This window comes from Lissotriton vulgaris, chromosome 12 (genome assembly GCF_964263255.1).
Source record: "Lissotriton vulgaris chromosome 12, aLisVul1.2, whole genome shotgun sequence".
Lineage (NCBI taxonomy): Eukaryota > Metazoa > Chordata > Amphibia > Caudata > Salamandridae > Lissotriton > Lissotriton vulgaris.
In genome coordinates, this window is record NC_141700.1 from 158,710,074 (window position 1) to 158,734,025 (window position 23,952).

Consider the following 23,952-nt stretch of genomic DNA (forward strand, 5'->3'; position numbering starts at 1 on the left):
ATCGATCTGTTGTCTCTTCAACGTTGACACCACTAATTTGGTGTCCTCAGCGTATGAGACCACTGAGAAGCCGAACTGTCTGATGATTGCAGCCAGCGGGATAACCTATAGATTGAAAAGCATAGGGCTCCGGGACAAGCCCTCTGGTACCCCACAGGGAAGTTGAAATTGCTCGGAGATCCAAGGTGTCTTGCAATCAAATCATGCGATGAGGATGATATTTTAATTACTTAAATGGAAAACAGTGTAGAGAATATTTGATGTACACAATGTAACATTGAAATAGGTACGCACATATTTATTTGCGCTTGTATTTGTGTTTTTAGTGATTGCCTCATGAGCGTTTTTGGCCCTGTAGAACCAATCAAATCATGAAACAGATATTGGCCTGTGACTTTAATAAAGAGTATGAATTAATCCTGAGAACTGTGTCCTTACCTAATTATTTGAAACAATTAATGGAACCATATTACAACCTAATCTAAACATATTTGAAAACAAAGCTGTTCCAGGGCACGTGTAATTAAATGTCGTACCTCCGTGACAGAACAATTTTGGACAGGGATCGTCTAACGCTCCATTCTGTATCTTATCTAGAGCTCTAAAGTAAGTGAAAGGAGTCACAGAGCACAATGTTTAAATCTTCAGTTACATAAATAATAAGTTAAGTCTATTCCAGAACCAGCCCCCTAACACTAGTTTGTTGAAGTCAAGTTAGTAAAGTGTTCTGGTTGCGCATGTTGCGTAAAGCTGACGGGCCCATTATAAGCCGAGCTGCCACACCATATCTATCAACCCTCATGACCATGGCCGTGCATGGCAATGAGGACAGGCTCACAAAGGCTAGAACCTTGCTTAAAAATTGCCATGTTGTTTGTTTGCTTCCATATTGGCTTTAAGCTGGTCCAGCACAAACCATTTCCAGTAGCTTGGATGTATAGGTTAGGGTTGAAATAGTTTGATAATTCCTGGTGTGTGCGGATAGTCAATGAAAACATTGTTCCTTCAATAGCAAAACAGCTAAATGCGAACAATCCCCGGAGACAGTGATGCCTTTAGAATGCTTGGCATTTGATTTGCAAACACAATAGATAGTTTTTGTAGATTTTGATGACCAGTTATGAGTAGTCTAAATGACGTTCTTATCTTCTCCTGTTAAGGCATTTGGATACGTTAAGACCGATTATTTATGCTGAAATGCCTGAGAATCTAGTTATCATTATTTTACCTACAATAGGTTAATAAAGTTCACGTTGCTGCTCATTTCAGTTATGGGTAATTATTTATGTCTAAATGCATTTTCTAATGACTTTGTCTTTTATTTGCTTCAGAATGCTGTCCACTCTGTCTGTGTCAGAAAGGCGTCAAATGTTGATTTCCAAAGGGGATACACCGTTTTCCAATTCGGTAAGTTTTTTTTATTACACTAAAGTGTCCATTGTTAACTGAATAGTCAGTACACATAATGAAATTGTAAGAAAGAGGGACTTGCCTGGCTAGCTGTCCTGATAAGAATGTATTAGAATGTGTTAGATTCGAGGTCTTTCCTAGCAGAGATGTGTAAACCAAGTGTCCTGATATTGAAGTAGAGTTGATTTCAGAGTTTTGAAGATTGGATAGTAGCAGGGTTGTTAGGATTTTTCCATTCCAGTTCAAACACTTCCAAAACGACACAAGAGCCAAATATGGAATGCCAGTGCTGAACGAAATCCATAGGACAGCTGTAAGTCTTTAGGGCCATCTCAGTCCCCCTCCCTGTGGTTGAAAATCTGACTGCCCATTATCAAGCACTCATGTAGTTTCAAGTGTGACTAAAGTGTATTTATTGCTGCTACTTCAAGCATTTTCAAGAGAAGTGGAATTGGGGATGTTTAATTTGCAATTAAACATACATTTATAGACGTCAAAAAGGAAAATGACTTAAGATAAGAAATTTATGTAAAAAAAACTTACAAATATACATTTGTATAAGATTGAAAACTGGGCATCAATTCTGATCAGACCATAGTATGATGCAAATGCATGCTGTTCAAAGTTATTCAAGACGATAAATTTCAAACTGACTTGATCCTGATTAGCCAAGCCCATCCAAGAAATTTAGCCATTCCAATGGATAGCCATTCAGCAGTGTTTGTTCTCAGAATGTACAAAGCTTCGCTACTCACTCGGGTATTAAGTCTGGAACATACAGGTTTCAACCATTTACATCTTGGTTCACTATAAGCAGTACATACAAATAAAAAGTGACCTAATGTTTCTCTGCAGTCAGTACAACAGGGGCAAAGGGATGTTTCTGTCTTCTGCCAACCATTAGTAAAGGCCCTCAGTGGCAGTGTGCCTACACGAAACTGATGGTATAATTTTCTATCTAATGTTTTAGGAATAACATCCCAATAGGTCTCTATGTGAGGGACTATTTTGTGAAGCAGAAACTGACCTGTCAAGTTCTGTTTCTCCGTAAGAGCAACATGTTCTACTTTTACCGTGGACCAAAAAAGTAGTTTGAAGTCTTTTTTTGAAGGGAAAATATTAGAACCCGGCTCAAACCAGAGCAATGGAAGACCCATTTTGATCAAGGTAATCTTAATTTGCTTGAACCACGGTATGTCACCAGCCCCCTGCTGCGTTCTCACATCCTGTAGTTCTCGGGCAAACATGGCAAGTTCTGGAGTAGACCATATGCGCCTCCACAGTGCCACCATCCTATAGAGGGCATGATGTTTAATAGAATGCAAGCCCATATCCATTAATAATGGTAGGACTGGTGTAGAAGGGGGGAGGCTAACAAGGTTTCGAAGAAATTTGCTCTGTATCCTATCTAGGGCAGACAAATCCACGCAGCCCCAAATATCAGCCCCATATAAAATGGCAGAACTAATTTTGGCACTATAGATTTTAAGGGCCGGCAAAACTCTTTTAGTAAGAGAACATCGCTGCTCCTTAACTAAACAACCCGACAAGCGAGCAAATTTCAAACTGAGCGCAGCCACTTGTTCTTTCCATCTTAATCTATAGTCTATTGAAACACCAAGGTATGTCATTGCTTCAACCTGCTCCAAGCTAGACCCATTCATGGTAACATGACCCCTCTTTGGTTTATTTTTTGTCAGGACCATGAACTTAGTTTTATTAATGTTAATTTCCAGATCGTTTTCGCTACAGAAGTCCACAAATTTATTTATAGCAACCTGTAGGCCCTTCTGTGTTTTGGCCAGTATAAGTGTATCGTCTGCAAATATTAAAAGAGGAAATTTAGTCCCACCCAATGAAGGGGCATCAGTCGGAATGTCTGTGAGGAATTTCACCACTTGGTTAATAAAGAGTATAAACAGGGTAGGAGCCAGGACGCAGCCCTGCCTCACTCCCCGAGTCACGGGGAAGGTGTCTGTGACCTGACCCTGCCGCCCCCATCTAACTCTGGCAAAATTTCCCTCATGCATCCTGATGGTAAGATCAAGGAGTGCAGCAGGCACCCCCATCCTGCTCAAGGCTGCCCACATCTTCGCTCTGGGGACCAAATCAAATGCTGATTTGAGATCCACAAATGCAGCATATATTGTGCCACCGATATACTTACCTTAACTATAGTTACCATGCGTGATAAAGGTATGCGTGGTAAAGACATAAAAAATGTAATGCGTGGTAAGGGCTGCGTGGTAAAAACATTGCTGTAAAAAATGTTTCCCACGGCAAGTAGACTTGATCGCCTACAGTGCAAACATTTGACTGCCAGTTTACAATGCCACACCATGGGTTTGGGAAATATAATAATCCACTGCTAAGGCAAAATAAACATCCATGAGTATAAAATGTTCAAGGAAAATGGGGTTTGGTCCCAAATTCATCGCATGGTTAAAACTGCTATATTCTGCACCTATTGCCAGAGTCCGAACTGGCAACTATGTTTCGGAGTCCTTTCTCCTGTGCCGCGGCATGCGACAAGGATGCCCCTTATCACTGCTAATATTTGCAGTGGCAATGGAACCGCTCGCGGCATTGCTAAGACGCAGGCTTATGAAATGGGGAATTAAGGCAGGTGGGACTGTGCACGCAACATCTTTTTATGCTGAAGAAGCCCTGGTGTATCTGCGAAAGCCGTCCGGGGCATCTGCCAATGTTGCAGACAGTTCTGTCTGAATTTGCAGCAGTCTCCGGCGTTGTGGTGAATGACCAGAAGTCGCTACTTATACCGCTGGGGATACTGGCAGACATTTTTATTTTATTTTATTTATTATGTTTTATAGAGCGTGAACTTGACCTGTGAGGGTATCAGAGCGCTTTACATGGTATACAGTGTTACAAAAAGGAAAAGTTTAGTGCAGAAATATACAAGATCAACATGTAAGGTTACAATCACGAAGAAAGTTTGTAATTGCGCAGGACCAATAAGTTCTCGGTGTAGGGTGGACCTGGTAACTTCCACTGCCATGAAGCCAGGAAGGGGTCCACTACCTGGGTATTAGATTAGCCACAAAAAAACAGCGGTTCCTGGATCTGGACTTAGATAGGGTCTTGTTAGGACTGCATGCATCGTTCCAACTCTGGAAAGACGTTCCACTAACACTGATGGGGAGGTCGGCCTTGTATGAGATCCCCTGACCCAGGCCTCCTCGTGGAATTACTATGGTGCACAAAACGGAAAAGAATAGGACTGTGTATGTTTCAACAACCCTGGGAGAGAGGGGGCATTGAACTCCCCATTTTAGTTCTATAATATGGCAGCAAACCTCCAACATGCGATCCACTGGTTCGATGAGGAGGGTAATTGGTAGAAGATGCTGTTGGCCCACCTAGATTGTCGTTGAGGCCTGCCAGGGCTCCTCATTTAAAAAATATATATATCCTTATTTCATTTTTTTCTTTATATTATCCATTCACAACACATTATTGCATACATTATGTTTACAGAGAATGAGATGCCGCCATAGGCTCAGGTGTATAAATTTGGGCGTTGTCGCCAAGCAGTCAAAGCAAACACATATCTACAGCACACATGGCAATATACATATATGAGATACCATAGGTTCTAACTGTCTCCATATTCTGTTGTCTCTGCTGGTATATCAATGTATGTACCCTGGGTGCGTAGCACTTAATCAGACGGTGCCTACGCATGGGCACGTCAGGCAGCTGAGGGGTACCTGCGACGTTCCCGGCACCTTCTAAGACGCAAATCGCACGCTTTTGTAATTTTGATAATTTGCAAAACTGTGAACTGCAACTGAAAACAAAAGACAAAATAAGGGTGGGGGGAGAAGAAACGGAGAATGGGGAAAATGGTTAAGAAAGATATCAAGTGCCAGATAAAACTTAAAATCGTTTGGAGAATAGCCATCTGAGTGGGATAGCGGCCGAGCTGGATCGTTTGTAATGAGTGTGGGCTGCATTTTCTGCTCTAATTACAGTCATGGGGACGCCAGGGTACCTTATAGCTAAATGTGTACCTATGGAATGTCGCCAAGGTCCGCATGGTTGCATTCTAGCCCGATAGGTGTGGTATAATTCAACACTGTATATGACATGTCGTGTCCACCAGCCGAAACTTCAAGTAGTATCACCTTCCTGTTGTATGGGTGGTGCGCGTGGTGTGTCTGGGTGCACGTGGTGTGTCAGGGGGATGCGTGAGGGTTTTGAGGATGTCATCCCAGGATTGTGCTATAGGATATTTACGTAACCCCGCCGTTTCTTCCCTGTGGAGGGCAGTACTTTCCGCCTGCGCCCACACCTCCTGCCAGAGCTCCTCATGATTCGGGCACGCATCACGGACACTTACTGATTTTTAGTTAGGCAGATGGGCCGCATTTGAGAGCGAGTGGTCACGACAGTCCTACGTAGAGCCCCATTTGTACCCGATATACTGCTTTGGGCGCTCAAACCCTTTGTAGATATAGGAAATACCATGTCAGTGAGAAAATGGAAAAACAGAGGTTGTGAGGTGCTAAGAGATTTATATCTAGGGGGTCAATTTATAACCTGAGAAGATGCAACAGACTCATTTGCCCTTGAAGTGGGATAATACAATATAACAAGATGTCAGCCACTGCACGTAAACTCTGGCCTAGTTTCCCAGAAGAACCTGTCCCCTCCCAGACACTGAATAGACTGTTGGATATGACGGGGTCGGAGACTTCTAACTCACCTATGTAGAGTGCTACGAGATGATGCCCCAGTCGATCACCCCTAAAGCACATGCTAGATGGGAAAAGGGCTTGGGTAAAGATGTTACCCCTAAGACCTTTCATGGTATCTACATCAAGAGTTCAGACGAGTGCCCGTGATGCAGGGCCCCTGCATACAGTTTGGCAATGTGCACACATTGAGCCGTATTGGAGGGTGGTCCTACAGACAATAAAACAAGCTACTGGATGGGAATTTGCGAGTACCCCTGTGAAGTATTGTTAGGTCTTCTCTCCCGGCTCCGGTCAAAAGAAAGTTAAGTCATAAATTTCTGAGCCTGGGATTAGCACTCCCCAAACGGTGAATTGCAATTAAATGGCTGAATGTAAACCCACCAGGTCATGGGGAATGGCTGTGGGATATGATGGAGTGGGCGACTGCAGAAGAGGTTAGATTGAAACATGTTAGAAAATATGAGAAGCTAGAAGATGATCTAAGGTGTAAGAATCCAGTAGAAGCTTGTATTAAAAGTAGTTTATTGACAGCACAGCATCAGGTACAAGTACAGCAATATCCAAGTAATAACTGACAGAGAAGGGCAGAATGCTACATTAGCAAAGTTCTGTTCAGAACACAGAATGCATGGCAAGACACTGCGCAGCACATGCAGTTAAAGAGGCAAGACAGAATATAACATAAGGGCATGGAGACAGATGCTCTTGGACCTACAGTCTGGGGAGGGTACATTGGTTCGGGATGGCGCAGACGGTGATTTCTTCTTGTTGCATAACTTTATCCACACCAAAATGTTTTCATTAAGTTAATACACTTGAGTTCCACCTGGGGGAGGGGGGAGGGGAATAGAACTGGAGTTGGTATAATCTAATCACAAATAACAACATATTGATACCAGCTGTATGATGTAACTGACTTTTAATGCTGTAAAATTAATTAAAATGTTTAAAAAAGTATAAAATGTTAAAAATTCTATTTATGATTCAATAACACAAGCATTTACTATTATGGTGAGCACTGAAAGGAAATAAAAGTAGCTGTAAGCTCACCTTCCATCAATGATAGTGGTGCCAAAACAATATTTGAAAAACGTAATAATTTACGGCTAATTAGGATGCTCCCAGAATACTAATTTATTATATAGAAATATGCGCATGAGTGGATAGAAAATTGGTGATTTTATTTTGAATGCAAATGATGAACCAAAAAATATTTGCATCTTGAAGCGAAACAAAGGTTACAGTTTTGCTGCACTGTTATGCAATTTGTTTGCTTTCAAAATTAATGTTTTCTAAAGCATCATTTAATTAAGTGTTTAATGCATGACAATATTTAAAAACGTAATAAAGAACTACCATTGCGAAATTTAGCATGAACTGTATAATACCAATATGAGTCCAATTAAACAAAGTCACAGAAAATGCACCTGCAGGTCTTGACCTTGTGTTGTTGGAAATTTACTACTTTCAAGACTTCACAAAAATTTAAAGAAGGGGACCTGGAAACCTGTGACAGTTATAGGTTTTCAGGCATACTTCTAGGAAATGTTTACGAATTAAATTTTTTCATGAGCAAATATACATGCCTAAACTGCCAATAAAGTGCAATTTTCCTTGTTCAACTTTAATTTATTTTTTCTCCTAAAAGAAATTATATCCCCCCCCCCCCCCCCCCCCACACCCCCACACACACACACACACAAATCGAGAAGCTCCCTTCCCACCCTGGAAAAAGTTTTACTTCTGCTCTCGTCAGGAGTAAATGTCAGATTTTTCGAGGGTGGGAGGAGGTAGGAGAGGAGGTGCTGAATACCCTTCAACATGTAAGTTTGTGGACTTGCACAAACTCACAGGATATTTTAGCCCTCGGAAAAAACACTTCCCTTCTACTTCCAGCTCCTATAAGTAAGTTTATTTACATGAAAAATGTTAATCTTCATGCAGGTGAATTAGTATGTGCTTACAATTATTGAAAACCAGGGAATTGTGCAACAGAGAGTTGAAGTAATCTGCCCAAGATTTAAACCGTCTCATCAAGGGGCGAATGTCAGCCTCCGTTGGCAGCCTAGGCACTGAACCAAAAAGTAGAATCTGAGTTTATCAACCGAAATAGTCCGTGACATTGAGGGAATGATTAAAAGTATAATTGTCCGATACATTCACAAGGCACTTCATCAGAAACTAAAGAAAGAGATCGATGATATATCTTGACCTTTGCTCTGATTGACACTCATACCTAATGAAAGTACATTTTTGGAGCCCTATTGTGATCCAGCAGGTAGCCAAAATAAAGCCTCTGCATATGCAAGGCCTGTGAGTATCCAAATATTTGAGCTAACCAGAGCCCAGAGTCTGGCATAGGAAGAAAGGTGTTTAATCAGAATCTTGCTAGAATCCATACCCTGAACTGATATTAGCTGTGGCATAATCAGAGAGGGGATTATTTTAGCTCTGATATAATGAAAATGCTGCCATAATCTGCATTGTCCAAATCAGACAAGTGGATTTCTGCACAGGACAAGTAAATATCTTGGGCAAGTAGATATTTCATGAAATTCTAATATTCCCTTAAATTAAATGTGTAGAAGTCACACTATGGCTGCTTTGTAGGAGAAGATCAATGGACGGCTTCTTAATAATTGCTATAATCCAAGATTTTGGCTGGGCAGACTCACTATCTTGCTACACTAATCTGAGCTTGATTCTTCCGACCGGGAGCCAGCACTGACACTACAAGCCGATGAGACATGATTTTCTAAGGTTAGCATTAGACTTTTGTTAGGTGTCGCCTTCCAGGCAGAGCAAGCAGTGTATCACAAAGCTAACCCTTGTTTATAAAAGGAGGATCACAGGGGTTCCAGCCCAGTAACTGGAGTCGGACATGCACCACAGCAACCTTCCGCTGTATCCCTCTTCCTCACACGGCATATTCCAGAGACCAGGCTGGTCTCTACCTCTCAATACATCTAGAGATTGTACCCAGCTAGTGGAACAGCACAACGTTGTTGTTGCTCTGGGTAAAGCATTTCTGAGCCCCATAACAACACGTACCAAGAACCTATTTTAGCTGCACGAAGTGATCTTTAACCAACCGAAGTATGGTACAACAGTGCTTAATGAAAAGTTCCCTTCTTTCTCCTACTTACTCCTGCCATCTTGTTCACACTCTTACTGGTACTTTTTTACTTCTACCTATTCTGTTTTCTGCTACCTACTCTTGCTTACTCCTATTATGATTCGTACTCTTACTCAAAGTTATACCAAATCTTATTTCTGTTTACTTCTGTTGTACTTATTCCTACACTTACTTACACCTGCTCCTACCTTCACATGTCTATGCTTACTCCTGCTCGTAGTGGAGATTTCACTCCCACTTACTCTTAGTCCTGCCTATTCCTAATCTTACTTAAATTTACTTCTTGATAATCCTATTTACTCTTACATTTACTCCTACCTATTACTACCCTTACTTCTACATACCTCCACTCGCATCCTACACTAATACGTATTTTTAATATTACATTTACCCCAGCACTTCTTCTTCTGTGTTTACTCCTGCTTATTCCTGTACACTCCTACGTATTCCTTTCTGCTCCTACTTACTGTTGTTCCTACTTGCTTCTTACTTTACTTCTCCCTATTCCGAAGTGCTCATACCTAAACTGTTACTTCCATATCTATTCATACCTTTACTCCTTATCTATCTTACTTACTTACTTAATCTTTATTTCGATCACAAGATCATAAAAGATTTACATTCAATCTTATACAAAATTTAAAAAGCATATTAAACAACATTAGTGATCAAGATAAAAACTGGAGTTTAAAAATGTAGCACAATTTTGGGACTGTCTCAGGACTTCAGGTTTTCTAACACATCATTTTTACACGGTGACATCGAGCATACCACATGGAGGTTAAAAATTTAGATAGAGCAAATACTAAATTGGGGGATAGGTCTGTCTTTAGGACTCTATATGCCAGTAGAAAAGTTCTGAATCCAAAGTTCCTGAGCAAGGGTACTAGCCAATATTTCCTACTCCTTACTTCTACTTACTCTTCCATAATCCCACTCTTTCTTTTACTTACTCCTACTACTGTTGTTTATTTTGCCTACTTCTGCTTACTCCCACCTACGTTCACCTGCTCCTTCTTACTCCTACTTATTCCTACTCTTGCAAAGTCCTATTCCTACTTAATCTTCCTTGCTCCTGCTTTCTCCTACTGCAACCAATTCTTAAACACACACACACACACACACACACACACACACACACACACACCCACACATACACACACACACACACCCACACATACACACCCACACCCACACATACACACCCACACCCACACCCACACACACACAGCCACATTTAATTTCACTCCAAATGCACTGCCACAGGTGACAACCATATTTACTTTCACCCTTTAAGCTCAATCCCAAGGTGGTAAGACACGCTCAGTTCCAAGGTGATAAGACATACCATTTCCAGAATTAGTGCGTATACTCATCCTCATGCCGTTATGTTTACTTATCAAGTATAGTTGTGAGAGCATGTGTGACTGAGTGTGTACATGAGCATTTTGGTACAAGGATCAGTTTACAATTCTGTGTGTGGAGCTTCAATGGTCTAAAAACTTTCACCCAGGGCCACCCAGGCATCCAAGTTATCCTGAAGCTTTTCATCCCTCCTGCTGGGTTTCATATGGAGTTCATCTGCCAATGACCACTCTACCACATCTCTGTTCCAGAGTTCCTCTGATGGGGCATGCTGCCCCATTCAAGTGACAGCTACTCGCTGTCTGGCCAACACCAAGACCAGCTGTAAATACTATATGCCATTTTTTGACCCCTGGGCCTGCAAATGTTCCCCAACAAACAGACCTGGGGTGTAAGAGTGCCCTGCAGCACCGTGGTGAGTGTAAGCTTAGCAGCCACCAGGGCCCAAAAAGCCTGCACTGGTGGGCACCCCAAGCCATATGCAGGAAATCTGCCCCTAAGAAGCCACAGCACGGATAAGCAGAGGAGCAAACCCGGGCTACCCAGTAAAAAGCCAGGCGCATCACAGAAGTGCGGTAGAGAAAGGTAAAATGAACCAGTTTAAAGCAAGCATTGCTAGAAACAGTCTTTGTCAAGGCACAAAGATAGGCCCAGTCTGCATACGAGAGGGGGTCTTCCAGATCTGCATCCCACGCCATCCCGGCCTGTAAAGGCCGAGTAACGACAACCGCCACCATGGCTTTATACAGTAAGGTCCCCAAGTGTTGCTCTGACCCACAGGTCAACAAGGCCCCCAACGTACCAGATGCCGCCAGCGCCACGGGGAGCGCTGTCCAGTCTGCCCAACGATTTCGTCCAGGCCTGTATAGTGTAGAAAATGACCAGTCTCCGCCCACCAACTCAACCTCTACATCTTTGAAGGAGAGAAAGTTCTCGTTTGGATATAAATCCCCAAGTAGTTCACAACCCCCATCCCACCACGCCTAGAGGGACATACTGGCTTCCATGCACCGCATCGGTACAACAATCCTTACCGAATGCTATTGGTGGAAGAGCGCCCTCCTAAGCACCACGGATGCCAACCTCTGCCATGGGTGCGGTCTGTCGAATTACATACAGTAGGTCGTCTGATATCCTAGACCACTCCATCAAAGCCAGAACCTCAGCCCCCTCAACTACTCGCACCAGTAACCATTTCTCGACGTTACTGCCATCATCCATCCACCTGGCAGCATGCTGCATATGGGATACAAAATAATTAAACTTCAGCCGTGGCACCTCCAGTCCCCCCTCCTCCAAACTTCTCAACAAAGTGCCTGGACCACCATGCTATGCTTATCCACCCAAGAAGTGAGGTGAGTAAGGAGTCCAACTGCCTGAACACGCTAGAGGCCAATGGGCACAGGGAATTCTGTATAGGATAGAGAAGGCGCGGGAGAAGCACCAACTTCAAGACAGTGATTTTGCCCATAAGCAGCAGCATGTCCTAGAAATATATTGAAGAGCGCAACGGGCCAAAGCTGTGTTTTTTCTGTGTGCGCAACCATCACACCCAGATGGTGAAAATGGTCCAGTTCCCATCTTAGGCTAATATGTGGCAGGTGGTCCCCCTGGAATCCCACCACAGCGGCTAACAGGAACAATAACGATTTCTTACGATTAATTCGTAAACTGGGCCCTTCTCCAAACTTGTCCAAGAGATGCAGCAAATCCCAAGGTCCTCTCTGGTAACCCTGACATAAAACAGAGCATCAAGACAAGAAATGCAGCGTCGTCCACAACTCAATGCTCCATTCCCCGGCTGGCCCAAATTGGCATAGGCTTGAACTCCAAGTCAAACAAGAGAGGCAGCAGCCGGCAACCCTGCCAGGTTCCTCTCCCCAATTCCCAGCTGTCTGACCATGCCCGAAGTGCGGCCTGAATCCAATACCCGCAGAACCTCAAGCAGATACCCCAGTTCACCGTATCAAAAGCCTTTTCTTTGTCAAACGAAACCAATCCCATTTCCTTGCCTTTGCCCTCTACCCATAAAGTACATGCATTAATCTTCTCAGACTTATCCCTGTGTTGCGACCCGGGATAAACCCTTACTGGTCGTGCACCATCCCATTATAGAGTTCAAATGGCTAAACATTTACACCGAATTTTCACATCCATATTTCCCATGTTGAGAGGCCTATAAATGTAAATGTAAATGTATTTGAGCTTATATAGCGCACAGCTACCCGCAGTGGGTTTCCCGGCGCTTGCTTAGGGAACCCGTCCTGGTATTCCCCTGCGAGATAACCCATTACTGGGCACTCCCAAGGTGAAAGCCAGGCATCCCGCCGCGAGGGACCGTTGTGGAGATTAAGCAAGCTATTGCCCAGAGTTACAGAGTGGGACTCCAGGATTGGAATAGGCACCGAGGCGAGAATTGTCAGGTCCGGGGAAATTTGAGCCCAAGACCCGCTGAGGCGGGGAATTGAACCATGGTCCGGGCCAGACCTCTGCATCGGGGTCTGCCGCTCCAACCACTTGAGCCACACTTCTCCACATATATGCTTCCTGATTTATTCTCTCCCTTCCAGGCTTGGGCAACATACAGATATCCCCTTCCCTCATGGTTAGCAGTAGCTCCCCTGCCTCTCTGGCTTCCAGGAAAACCTTGAGGAGCCCCTGCGTGAGGGCAGGTGAGTACTTCTGATAGAATCCACCAGAAACTCCCCCCTCACCCCCCTCTCTATTGGCCACCTGCCTGCGCAAGATCCAAGCCAAAAGTCTACCTGACTCATCACACTCTTGATGCAACCTCTAACAGTATTGCTTCAGATTGTACCTATCCAACCTGTGCCACGTGTCCACAATACGACTGCTCACATGGGCATCCTCCCTTCGGAATTCCTATTAAACAAATTCCGCACCTGCAATCTAGCCAAACCAGCTTCAGCCGTATGGATTTCCTTCTGCAGTTGGCTCAGCACCTCACACGTGAGCCCCATGCACTGCCTCCACAACACTGCCTTCATAGACTTCTATTTTGTTGTTAATATTGCTCCCTATCATTGAGCAATTTAGGCTGCAGAGATGCAATGAGAGGGGTACAATGGCAGGCCCAATATTACTTCATAGCCCTTTTACGAGGCTCATTAGTTCTTAGTCAGTGGGGCAAGCTTGGATACATTTGTACATCCCACAGCCCTGGACAAGACAGGGGAAGTGGAAGAAGGCAACCTGTTTATTGGGATACGTTCCCATGCCGGGTCATACTGGTGAGGCCTTCCTAGTGCTAGGACTAGATCATGGAGCATTTCTGTAACCTCATGGAGATGAACACCCCAGGGAGAGTAAGACAGTAGCTGTGGATCTGCGCAAGCTACTATATTCTAGCCAGGGAAGGTACAAGAAGAAAGTCGTCTCTGGTCATACAGAAGTGCCTCTCTTAAGCCCCTGCCAAATGCTGATGAACCTTGGAATTTTAGACCCTCCAGGCCTTGGACATGCAGTGAAAGTTGGGGTCAAGCCAGATTAATTTAAATTTGTTGCTCTCCTACAGATACAGCTGTTTGCCAGAGACTTCCCATCAGCAGTGCTCCCATGAATACATACATATACATACAGAACAAGTGTGGGCTTGAGCGAAGCCCCTTAAGCCATTGGACTTTGCCATTTTTTAAAAGTCACAATCGCTGTTCTTAAAGTCTTAGAATTTTGTGGAACATACTTGTGGTGTAAATTAATTCCCAGTTTCAACCTCTCAACTGTGCTATCACCCTTCGCAATGCCACTTTGTGCCATCCCAAGGCTATGTTCCATAATGCCTTTCCAAATCCTTGTTTGTAAATGAGGAAACGTGAGTCACTACTTGCCTGAACTCACCAGAGATGTCCACTTTAATCAAATCTGATTTGAGGTGTTAAAATGACTTTGAAATTGCTTCAGTCCTGGCTGCGCATTAATTCATGTATACTTTCTGATACTGCAGCAAGCCAGCTCATGCATACAATAGGAATAACGGAGGCTTTCACATAGTATGAAACTAAGCATCCAAGCACTTTGACAATGCAAATTGCACCCTTTAAAGCTAAAAGAACAGATTCCTGTGAGGTCGGAGGCCTAGGGACATAGGTTTATTTTCAGGCTAACTAGATGCATTTCTGGTAGTCTGGAGCCTTGTAATCTATCTTGTGATATTCTCCAAGCTTCTCTCACCTTTTCTGTAATTCTGTGTTAATAGGTGGGATGTTCAAATGAAGTCGGAACATATATTGTACTAGAGGAGATGAAGGGACATGCACATGTTGAACTTGCTGGAATCACTTACTGATCCTCAATTAAAGACGAGCACAGGGAGTAAACGTGTACTTGCTGTGGAACTTCTTTTCCACACTTCTGTACTCTTTTTTTTGGGTGAAATCAGCGCTTGCTTTTAAAGCAATATGTGCAATTCCCAATAGAACTTGAAACTATTTAACGTGCAGTACAAGCACCTGTCTAGTACTGCTGTTAGGCTGATAGGGTTGTACCAGCATACCTGATAGAGACTTCTTGCTGCAGATTCCAAACTTTTGCATGAGAAGTACCCCTTGCGTGCAACACCGGGTGGCTCCATTTGGCTCCGCGTGACATCGTTGGCACTGTTAGCATTGGTTATTACGTTGTGGTCACCTATATAGGTAACACAAACCGATAGGGGAGGGTCCTAGGGCATATTTATAGACCTGGCATGGACACAACCCCCGATAATCAACATAATCTTCACATAGTGTCCACAGGTCTACCTACAACAGATCAACCTTAATGAGACCTAGACCAACAAATTAAGTGTGTGAATACATCAGAAGTTCACCTTATAAATAAGGATACCCATCAGTCACCATCCGATGCCGCCCTAGTCATCATCTGGGCTTCTTTACTACCTTCCCATCATGAATTATAAAAGATGTTTACTAGGACTAGGTGGACACGTCCTGCATCTAATTATGAAGCACAGGGATCACTCTACAGATGTTAAGTGATGGTGTCAAAGAACTGCAGTGCGTGAGACAACGTGAAGTAATTAGTGAGTTAAAATTGGGTAAGTGAGAGAAACATGAGTTTATTATCATCACTCAGTTGCCCAAGATTAAAAACAGTGCAAAAAATGGCAGCTCTAACAAATATCTGCCACTATGATTATGTGGTCAACACGTTTCAGCAGTAAATCAGGACACTACTATCCTCTGTCTTCGTCAGGACCTTAAACAATAGTTGCTACTGCAATAGAACAATTACATGTGAAATCAAATAAAATCAATGAACCATTTCACCTGCACTCCTGGATGTCTGGTCACTCCTCCTGCATGTGGATTACTCAGCCACTGTCGGATGCACAATTCATGTTGGTTCCATGTCAAAAAAAGGGAAGCGGAAAGAGAAAATTGGTGTCTCTATATATAGACATCCTAATCTGGCATGATTGCCATCTGCATGTGTTACATCATGGTCAACATCAGACAATATAACTATATTTATATATATATATAATATATAGCTATTCCTGCTTACTTAATTTGCTGGAGGGTACGGCCTCTCCTCACCTGGCTGCGGCTCAGGGAGAAGAAGCACCGCTCTGTTAAAATCAAAGAAGGCATAGACAACCAATGTCACATGACCTGCTTCTTACAATAAGTCAGTGGATTTCAGAAAATTATATACCATCCCTGACAATAGCTATATACCTCGCAAGTGAATCTAAGGGATCCTTATGTTGTCATAAAGGAACAGATTGTACATGATCAGTAGTAATAGATATGATTGCAGAGAGTATACTTGTCAAATGGGCAATTAGAAATTCCATTGAAAATCGAGTATAATCTAATCGCAATTGGCACGCTTTTATTTTGTTATGTCAGATTCTCAGTATATCCGCACTCTGTGGATAACATGACTCTCACACCCGACCACATCCATCTAACAAAACACGACACGCACTCCCCAAGGTGTTCGTATAAAGTATGTTTAGGTAATATGACAGACCTTGCCCAGGTCCATTTTAGATGAAAAATGCATGTAGGACCCTGCAGTTGGGATCTGAAAGCAACTTTGCCAGTACTTTAACCGATCCAAACTGATGAAGTCGAAGACTCCCTCAAAGCCTGACCGGCACAAATGTGTGTAGAATCCGCCCTCATGCTCCTTTCCAATCGCTAACGCTCTGACAACCAACTCGCACACAGCCAGTTCACCTCTCCGTCGGTATTACAAACGGTCTACCGAGCCGTCTCGGGGAGGTGACTGGTAGTACGCAGCCGCCATCTTTGTTTGCCATTGGAGCATGTGATGCAGAAGGGCGATCACATGATCTTAACCGGCGTGCCTAGGGAATCTGGGAAATCGAGTTTTACTATCCATATAGCACACCAAATGAAACTATTGTTCCCAATAAAACGTAGAACATCGATCAACTACTAAGATGATCTGTTTTTGCCAATGGTAATACATTTAAACCATTTATTATGCAATGTTGCAAGTCCTATGTTAAAAAACGCATGAAGGAAACCTATTGGGGTCTCGGCTGTCAACAAAACTTTATTGACAATTTTGTATTCCATGAGCTTGCTACGTATTAGTAAGGTGTCCTGCACATCGGCTGTCATTATGTATGTTGATTTGAAGTGAATGACACACCAAAATGATTACGAATTTATCCCGCATTGCCGATAGTGTGGGAGACAGAGTCCCCTATTCAAGTAGCCCAGCAATGTTAAAAGTGGGCCTTTGTCTTGAATCAAATTAGAGTTCTGATCCACTGTTTAAGATGATCTCATTTAACAAAAGCAAGGTTTAAAGGGGGCCATTATCATTGTTGTCTTTTAATCAATTGAATTTTGATCCAATGTTTAAGACGATCTTGTTTATCAAAAAACAGCACACTAGACCTTTGTTTTACAATACAGACGTCCCTATTTCTAGAAACGAAAATAGATAGGATAACTATTGTCACCAGCCCATCTAAGTAAAAGAAAAAACTGTATAGACAATATTGTTTCCTAAACCTATATAGGTGCCACCCAGGTGCGCAGACATAGTTTCTTTTCTTTCCGCACCTGGGAAGATCTGGGAAGAGCTACATCTGTCACTTTTCGGCAGGTTTCCTTTCACATTTATGTCAACCAAAACTAGAAAGACAGGGTTTAAACTGTTTGTTGCCTCTCACCACGCCATGTCGGTAGCCGACCCCCACCTCGTCTATTGTTGGTTTCTCAAGGATGGCCATGACTCCAAGTTGTGCTCAGATTGTCGGGCCAGGCTCGAAGACCTTGTGGGAGCGGGCTATGAAGCTCCTTGCGGCCTGGCAGTTGACAGCATCCAGCGAGACTCCACAGAGATTCCGGTCCAGATCGAATAAGAGGAAGTCGTAGGCCCCTCCCAGAGCCTTACGTTTTCTTCCTCCCACTTGAGGTCTTCGGGACACTCAGGAAGAGGCACAAGAAAAAGGAGAAGTCAAATTGGACTTCGTCTTCGCCTCGACTGTCGTCGGTCGACGAACGAGGTAAGGAGCACCGACCCTCTAGGCACGGTTCTGCAAAGCCGTGGCCAGGGTAGACTCTGTGTCGCCCTTCATTTAAAAATAATGTATGAGATCATGTGCTATGGTTTTGAGCGGGCCAACCCCTCTGGTGAGCCTTCTGGTCCCCTTGAGGTCAGAGGTGGCCCCATCGGATTCAAAGCTGCCTGGCACCAGTGGAGTCTCACGGATCCGATTCCAGATTCGGGCCGCCACCGGTCAAGCAATGCCACCTTCCCCGGCATTGGACCTGAAGTCAGTGCCTTGGGTGCCTCCTGCACCCACAGGTGGTGCCAGACCCATTCTTATCCCAGATGACTCGGAGTCGGATCGGCGTCGACTCCGGCGCAGTAAAACCCAGAGGATATATGTTATGCCTGGTCATTTTCAGGATTTGTCAGGCATGGAAAAGAATTGGGAGGGGTCTATAGACCCTTTAGAACACCAGGATGTGTCTGTGGAGCAGATGGACTGTTGTGAGGAACTTGTGGAGGCCAGTGGACTGAACTCATCCACCGATACTGACATGCTTTCTCCTTTAACTGTGGCTGCAGAGGAAGGGGCTTCTTATGCCATGGTGATAAGGAGGGCAGCTGAGGTCTTTGAACGGGAGTTGCCCTCTGTGCAAATCAGGCCTAATCTCCTGACTGAAGTGCTTCAGCCCGGGGCTTCCACCTCCGAACCCCTATTGCCTTTTAATGAGACACTACTGATGTCCTACTCTACACGTCATCAAGTCTAGCACAGGGGCTCCGACATTTGCAATCTGCCATCGCCGGGCTCTGGGTGACCCAAAGTTCTTCAGCCAGCACCCCAACCTTGAGAGCTGGGCGGTGCAGGCTTTTAATTCTCATGGCACATTCCCTTCCATCCTTAGGATAGGTAATCCAAGAGGCTGGAAACCCTTGGGAAGAAGATGTTTTCTTCTACCAGTCAGGCACTGTGGTTGGTGAATAATGCATGCTTATTGGGCCATCTCTCCCACTCCCTTTGGAAGAATGTTGCGCAAATGCTGCCAAAGGTCCCGGAGGAGGCCCATGCCGTACACTCTCAGGCAGTGAAGGACGAGAGAGAAGCAAAATAATCCCCCATTAGATGTGGCCTTGACATGACTGACTCGCTGGGCATAGTGGTTTTGTCAATGGTGGCCTTCTGGTTCCACGCCTGGCTGAGAAGATCTGCCTTCTTAGGCGATGTCCAAGCTAATTTGATGGACATGCCTTCGGACGGATCTGGTCTCTTTGGAGAGAAGGCGGACTCTGCCTTGGATCGCTTCAAGGACTCTCATACTACGACCAAATGCTTGGGCCTCTCAGTAACACCACATGGCCATTCTAGCTTTCACTCCTTATGCTGCAAAGGAAGGGATTTCCTGCCGCACCAACCTTATGTTAGACACAATCCCGCACAGACTTCCCAAGTTCTGGGAAGACGTGGACGCAGCTCATTCCAACCTCGGATTGGACCCAGAAGTCGTCTCCCACCCAAACCTCAGCAGCCGCAGCCTCCAAGAACTCCCAGTCTGACTCTGCAAGACCATGCTACTCCGGTTGGAGGCAGAATCCATCATCATCTCCTCCACTGGAGGTCCATATCATCGGATGAATAGGTCTTGCAATTCTTTCAGGAGGGCTATTCTCTGCCTTTCCTTTCTTTTCCTCCTCTTACTCTACCACTTCTGGGACAGCTTAGTATAGTTAATTTGCCCACAGCCCACAGCCAAGATGGTATGGCTTGGGTATCTATTCAAAGGTAAGAAGGAATCTGAAGCTTGAAGTCTCTATCAGATGAACATGTTACTTACCTTCGGTAACTCTTTATCTGGTAGAGACAATATCTAGGTGCAGATTCCTTACAGACCCACCCATGCCACCCCGCTCTGCGGATTTATTGGTTAGGACTAGGATTGTTCCCTTTATCAGGGCCCTAGTTATGACATTCATTCACTTCGTGGCTCTGTGCTTCTGGCATGGAAAAGTGTAAAGTACTGACATCTGCATGCCTGGGTGGCGCCTATATAGATGACCGCGCCATCATAACCAATGCTAACGATGCCAATGATGTCACGTGGAGCCGAATGAAGACACCAGAAGGTGTGCTCAAGGGGTACTGCTCACGCAAAAGTTTCTGGATCCAGCCTGACGCCTGTGGAATTCAAAGGTAAGGAGTCTGTAGCTAGATATTGTCTCTACCAGCTAATATGTTACCAAAGGTAAGTAACTTGTCCTTCTCTGCACTGATTACATACTTTTAATGGGCAGTAAAGTCAATTACCTTTTATCAGTGTGGAAAGACCTGGCCTCTCTAGGCAGCACTGCAATACATTTAATGACACAGTGTTGGTAATTCACTAACGTTTTGGCTCATTTTAATCGGATACGTTACTGCCATACCTTCAGTATGATTGGTTCATCACCTTCATGCAAAACGTTATCAGTTCCAATCGGCAAGTTTTTGTTCTTCACCATAGTACTGCATTACTTTTCGCAAATTAGTACTAAAAAAACTCGAAAGCTGCCACTTTCCATGATGCAATCCTTGTCTGTCCTGCTGTATGGAGAGGAGCAGCCACTGCATGCTCTATCCCTTTATAAGCACTGATTGACTGTTTTTCTTAATTTAATGTTGATTGGCTGGTGTCAAAGAAACCAATGCATAATGATATTTGCTTAAATCTCACCACTTGTACAAGTATTGAATGGTTATGAATGATACTCGTAACTAATGGCTACCACGCACTCACTGCAGGGTGAACTCTGCCCCCAGGCCCATGCTACATCATTGTTTCACTGTATGTTCCGTAGGCGCAGGAGATGGACGCAAGCTTTCCTGTGTGGGTGGGAAGTGCATTTCTGTTTGTCCATTCAACATCGCAGAAGATTGACCTGTCCAACCTTTATATGAACTCCAAGCAAAAGCCTCAAGTATTTAAGGCCCTTAAGTTAGCTCTGTCAGGTAAGTGATTTCACAATTCCTTTCATACCATGACAGCATTTTCATTATCATACCACTTTCTTTTATTTACTCATAAGTGTGAATTCACAAGTCAGATTGCTTGAATAGCAGCGTTTTCATTTTAAACAATGGTTGCTCTTTAATTTTTTTAAACGATGCCGTATATACGGGGAATCTGTAGTATGTTAAAAATCTAGAGTATCTGATATGGAAATGCAAACTCTTTCCTTCATCACCTTTGAACACTGAACAACTGAAAAACAGACTCTGTCTGTACCAATAGGAGACATCCCTGATATCTAACCACCTTCGACACATTCGCATTCCGCGGTTTGCCAAGGTTCGTGAGGGTGGCAGGCCTTTTTTGGTACTGTGAGCCAGGTTTTGGAATACCTTGCCTATCCATCTCCGCATGGCTGAATCGAGCACTGTTTCAGGAAAAAGCTAAAATGATGGCTCTTTAACCAAGTGTGATTCTTCAGCATTTGAGCTCCAGGACCCCTCTGCAGAGGAAGCAGCACTTTACAAATGCCATTGATTGATTGATGGTCTCCTTCTGGTCTCTGCTGCCATCACCATTCTCCTCTTTTCAGGCTCATCTCGAATTCCCACCACTGTTCCACCAGTTATACAAATCTACCTGGACCATATGCAGGGTGTCATCACACAGTCCACTGAAACTTAAAAAAATGATATCAAGGTTCTGAGAGTTCCCCACAGTTACTTTGTGTTTGTAGATTGGATGGCTGTAGATACGCATGATCTGCACACTCCTGCAATCTAGTGTTGGGTTCAGACATTGCACTTCGTTTTCTTTGAAGAAGCATCGAGCCACAGGATGTGCTAGGACTCTTCCTTTATCCACAATACGCATGGACAAGGACTCCGCATTAGATTGTTTTTTTTCTGCCATCAGGTGGGGACGTGTTCAGCAATGGCTCAGAGATCGACACACTCCTTGTCTGGTTTTCAGACCTAACTTTTCTATTCCTCAAGACCAAAAACTCAGATAACAATCATTGTACTCCGTCCTCTTGACAGGAACACTTTTCTACCGTTTTTGACTGCAACAGGGTTGCCTTAACGCACAGGCAGCTGATGCCCTGGTCCCCAACTCGATCAAGTCTATTTGGATCTCTGCGAAGCTTGTCTCGGAGTATGCAGGCAGGAAAGGGGCGATGGAACACGCACCCTTAAAATGTTGTCAAAGGTGCAATGCAAAATATCTGAGGGCAGGCCTGCATGCTTTTACAACCTTTGCCTCTCTCCCCCGACTACAGCGAGAATCTTTCTGTGAGTTGTGTCTTGCCTTTCGTTGCAAAAAGACATTGAGGTACTGAAGGGGAAGGCATTGAGCACAATTTGAAATGCAGCAGCAGTCCTCCTCCGAGATGCCTGACATCTGTGGTGAACAGTCCTGCTCTGCATTGAAGAAGAAGAAGCTGGTTCCTCCGGGATCTCAACAGCCCAACCGGCCCCCAGCCCCAAGACATCCACCTAGCCCTTTGAAGACTTCTACAGAATTGTCCACTGCAACATGGTCCCCCAAAATATGAACAACACAACAACCGTGTATTACATATAGAAACATGGGGGACCCACTTCCTCCAGTTGTTTGCACTAGCCAAGTAGATTTGGCGCTGGGCAATCTGTAACAAAATCCATCTTCTAGAAAACCAGCTATCTGGGTGGGCAGTGACTTTTCAGACATGCTAAGCAGAATAAATCAACAAGTCCACTTTTGGAAAATCTACCCACAAGTCCTAATCAGGAACTACTAGCAGCGGGGAGCCCCATCCATCAACCTTTTCTCCAGACTGAAAACAAAAGTGTCCAGGCTTTGCCTGCAGGTATCTACACCCTTAGTCCATGTGCAGTGCACCATGGATGAACTGCCAGGGATCATTTCCCCGTGTTTTATCACTTCTCCCACGCCTCCATTCTGCAGTGAGGAAAATGAGGCAGTACTTAATGCTCCTGAAGTTGTCCACCACTCCCCCTGAGAAGCTACCAATCCGACTGGACCTTCTCAGACAAAATGTAGCCAGATCAGGCACCCAGATCCCACATGCCTGCTTTGTAGCCAAGTGAAAGAGGCTTTTCCACTACTGCATCTACAAGCAACTAGACCCTTTCAAAACCATGGTTCAAGATACCATCTGTTACCTCTGAAGCCTTCAGAAGGCAGATCTTTCATTTACGTCTGTATGCCTGCACTTGGCTGTGGTGGCAGCATACATGCAGAACAGGAAACACTTGTCCCTGTTCAAAATCTGTATGGTTACGGCATTTATGGAGGGATTCAAGGGTAATACCCCCTAGAATATCCCCATCCCCAGTGTTGAACCTAAACGTAGTATTTATAGGGCTTATGGAGCTGCCTTTCAAACCCCTGCGCACGTCCAACTTAAAGTTTTTCTGCTGGAAGGTGGACTTTCTGACAACCATTTCTTTTCTCAGGCGCATAAGAGTTATACGCTCTCGTCATTCAGGACCAACTTAGTCAGGAGCACAAGGACAGGGTAGTTCTTAGGACCAATCCAAAGTTCTTCCCCACAGTAGTCTCACCTTTTCACATTAACCAAACTATTGAGCTACCTGTGTGCTTCCCACATCCTGATTCAGTAGCAGAGGTGGTGTTATACACCTTGTATAACAAGCAGGCACTTGTGTATTTCATTGACAGTGCTAAGTTCTTCCTTACATTTAAACACCTCTTTGTAGGCTTTGCAAAACCCTACAATGGTCACCCTGTTTCAAAACCAGGCTTTGCAAGGTGGATCATAAAACGCATCCAAACTTGCTATGCCAAGTTTAAACTGTACTTCCCAGGTCGC

The 23,952-nt window shown here is 44.2% G+C and overlaps 1 protein-coding gene across 2 annotated transcripts in view; it reads left to right on the forward strand.

The window, feature by feature from the left end:
- TRADD (TNFRSF1A associated via death domain) overlaps positions 1-23,952 on the forward strand; it is a 175,873-nt gene that overhangs the window by 41,410 nt on the left and 110,511 nt on the right. For both annotated transcript variants that reach the window (XM_086947674.1, XM_086947675.1), the window contains exons 2-3: positions 1,332-1,407; positions 20,965-21,115. In XM_086947674.1, the coding sequence (XP_086803800.1) occupies positions 1,333-1,407; positions 20,965-21,115 (226 nt within the window). In that variant the 5' untranslated portion in view covers position 1,332. The remainder of the gene's footprint in view (positions 1-1,331; positions 1,408-20,964; positions 21,116-23,952) is intronic.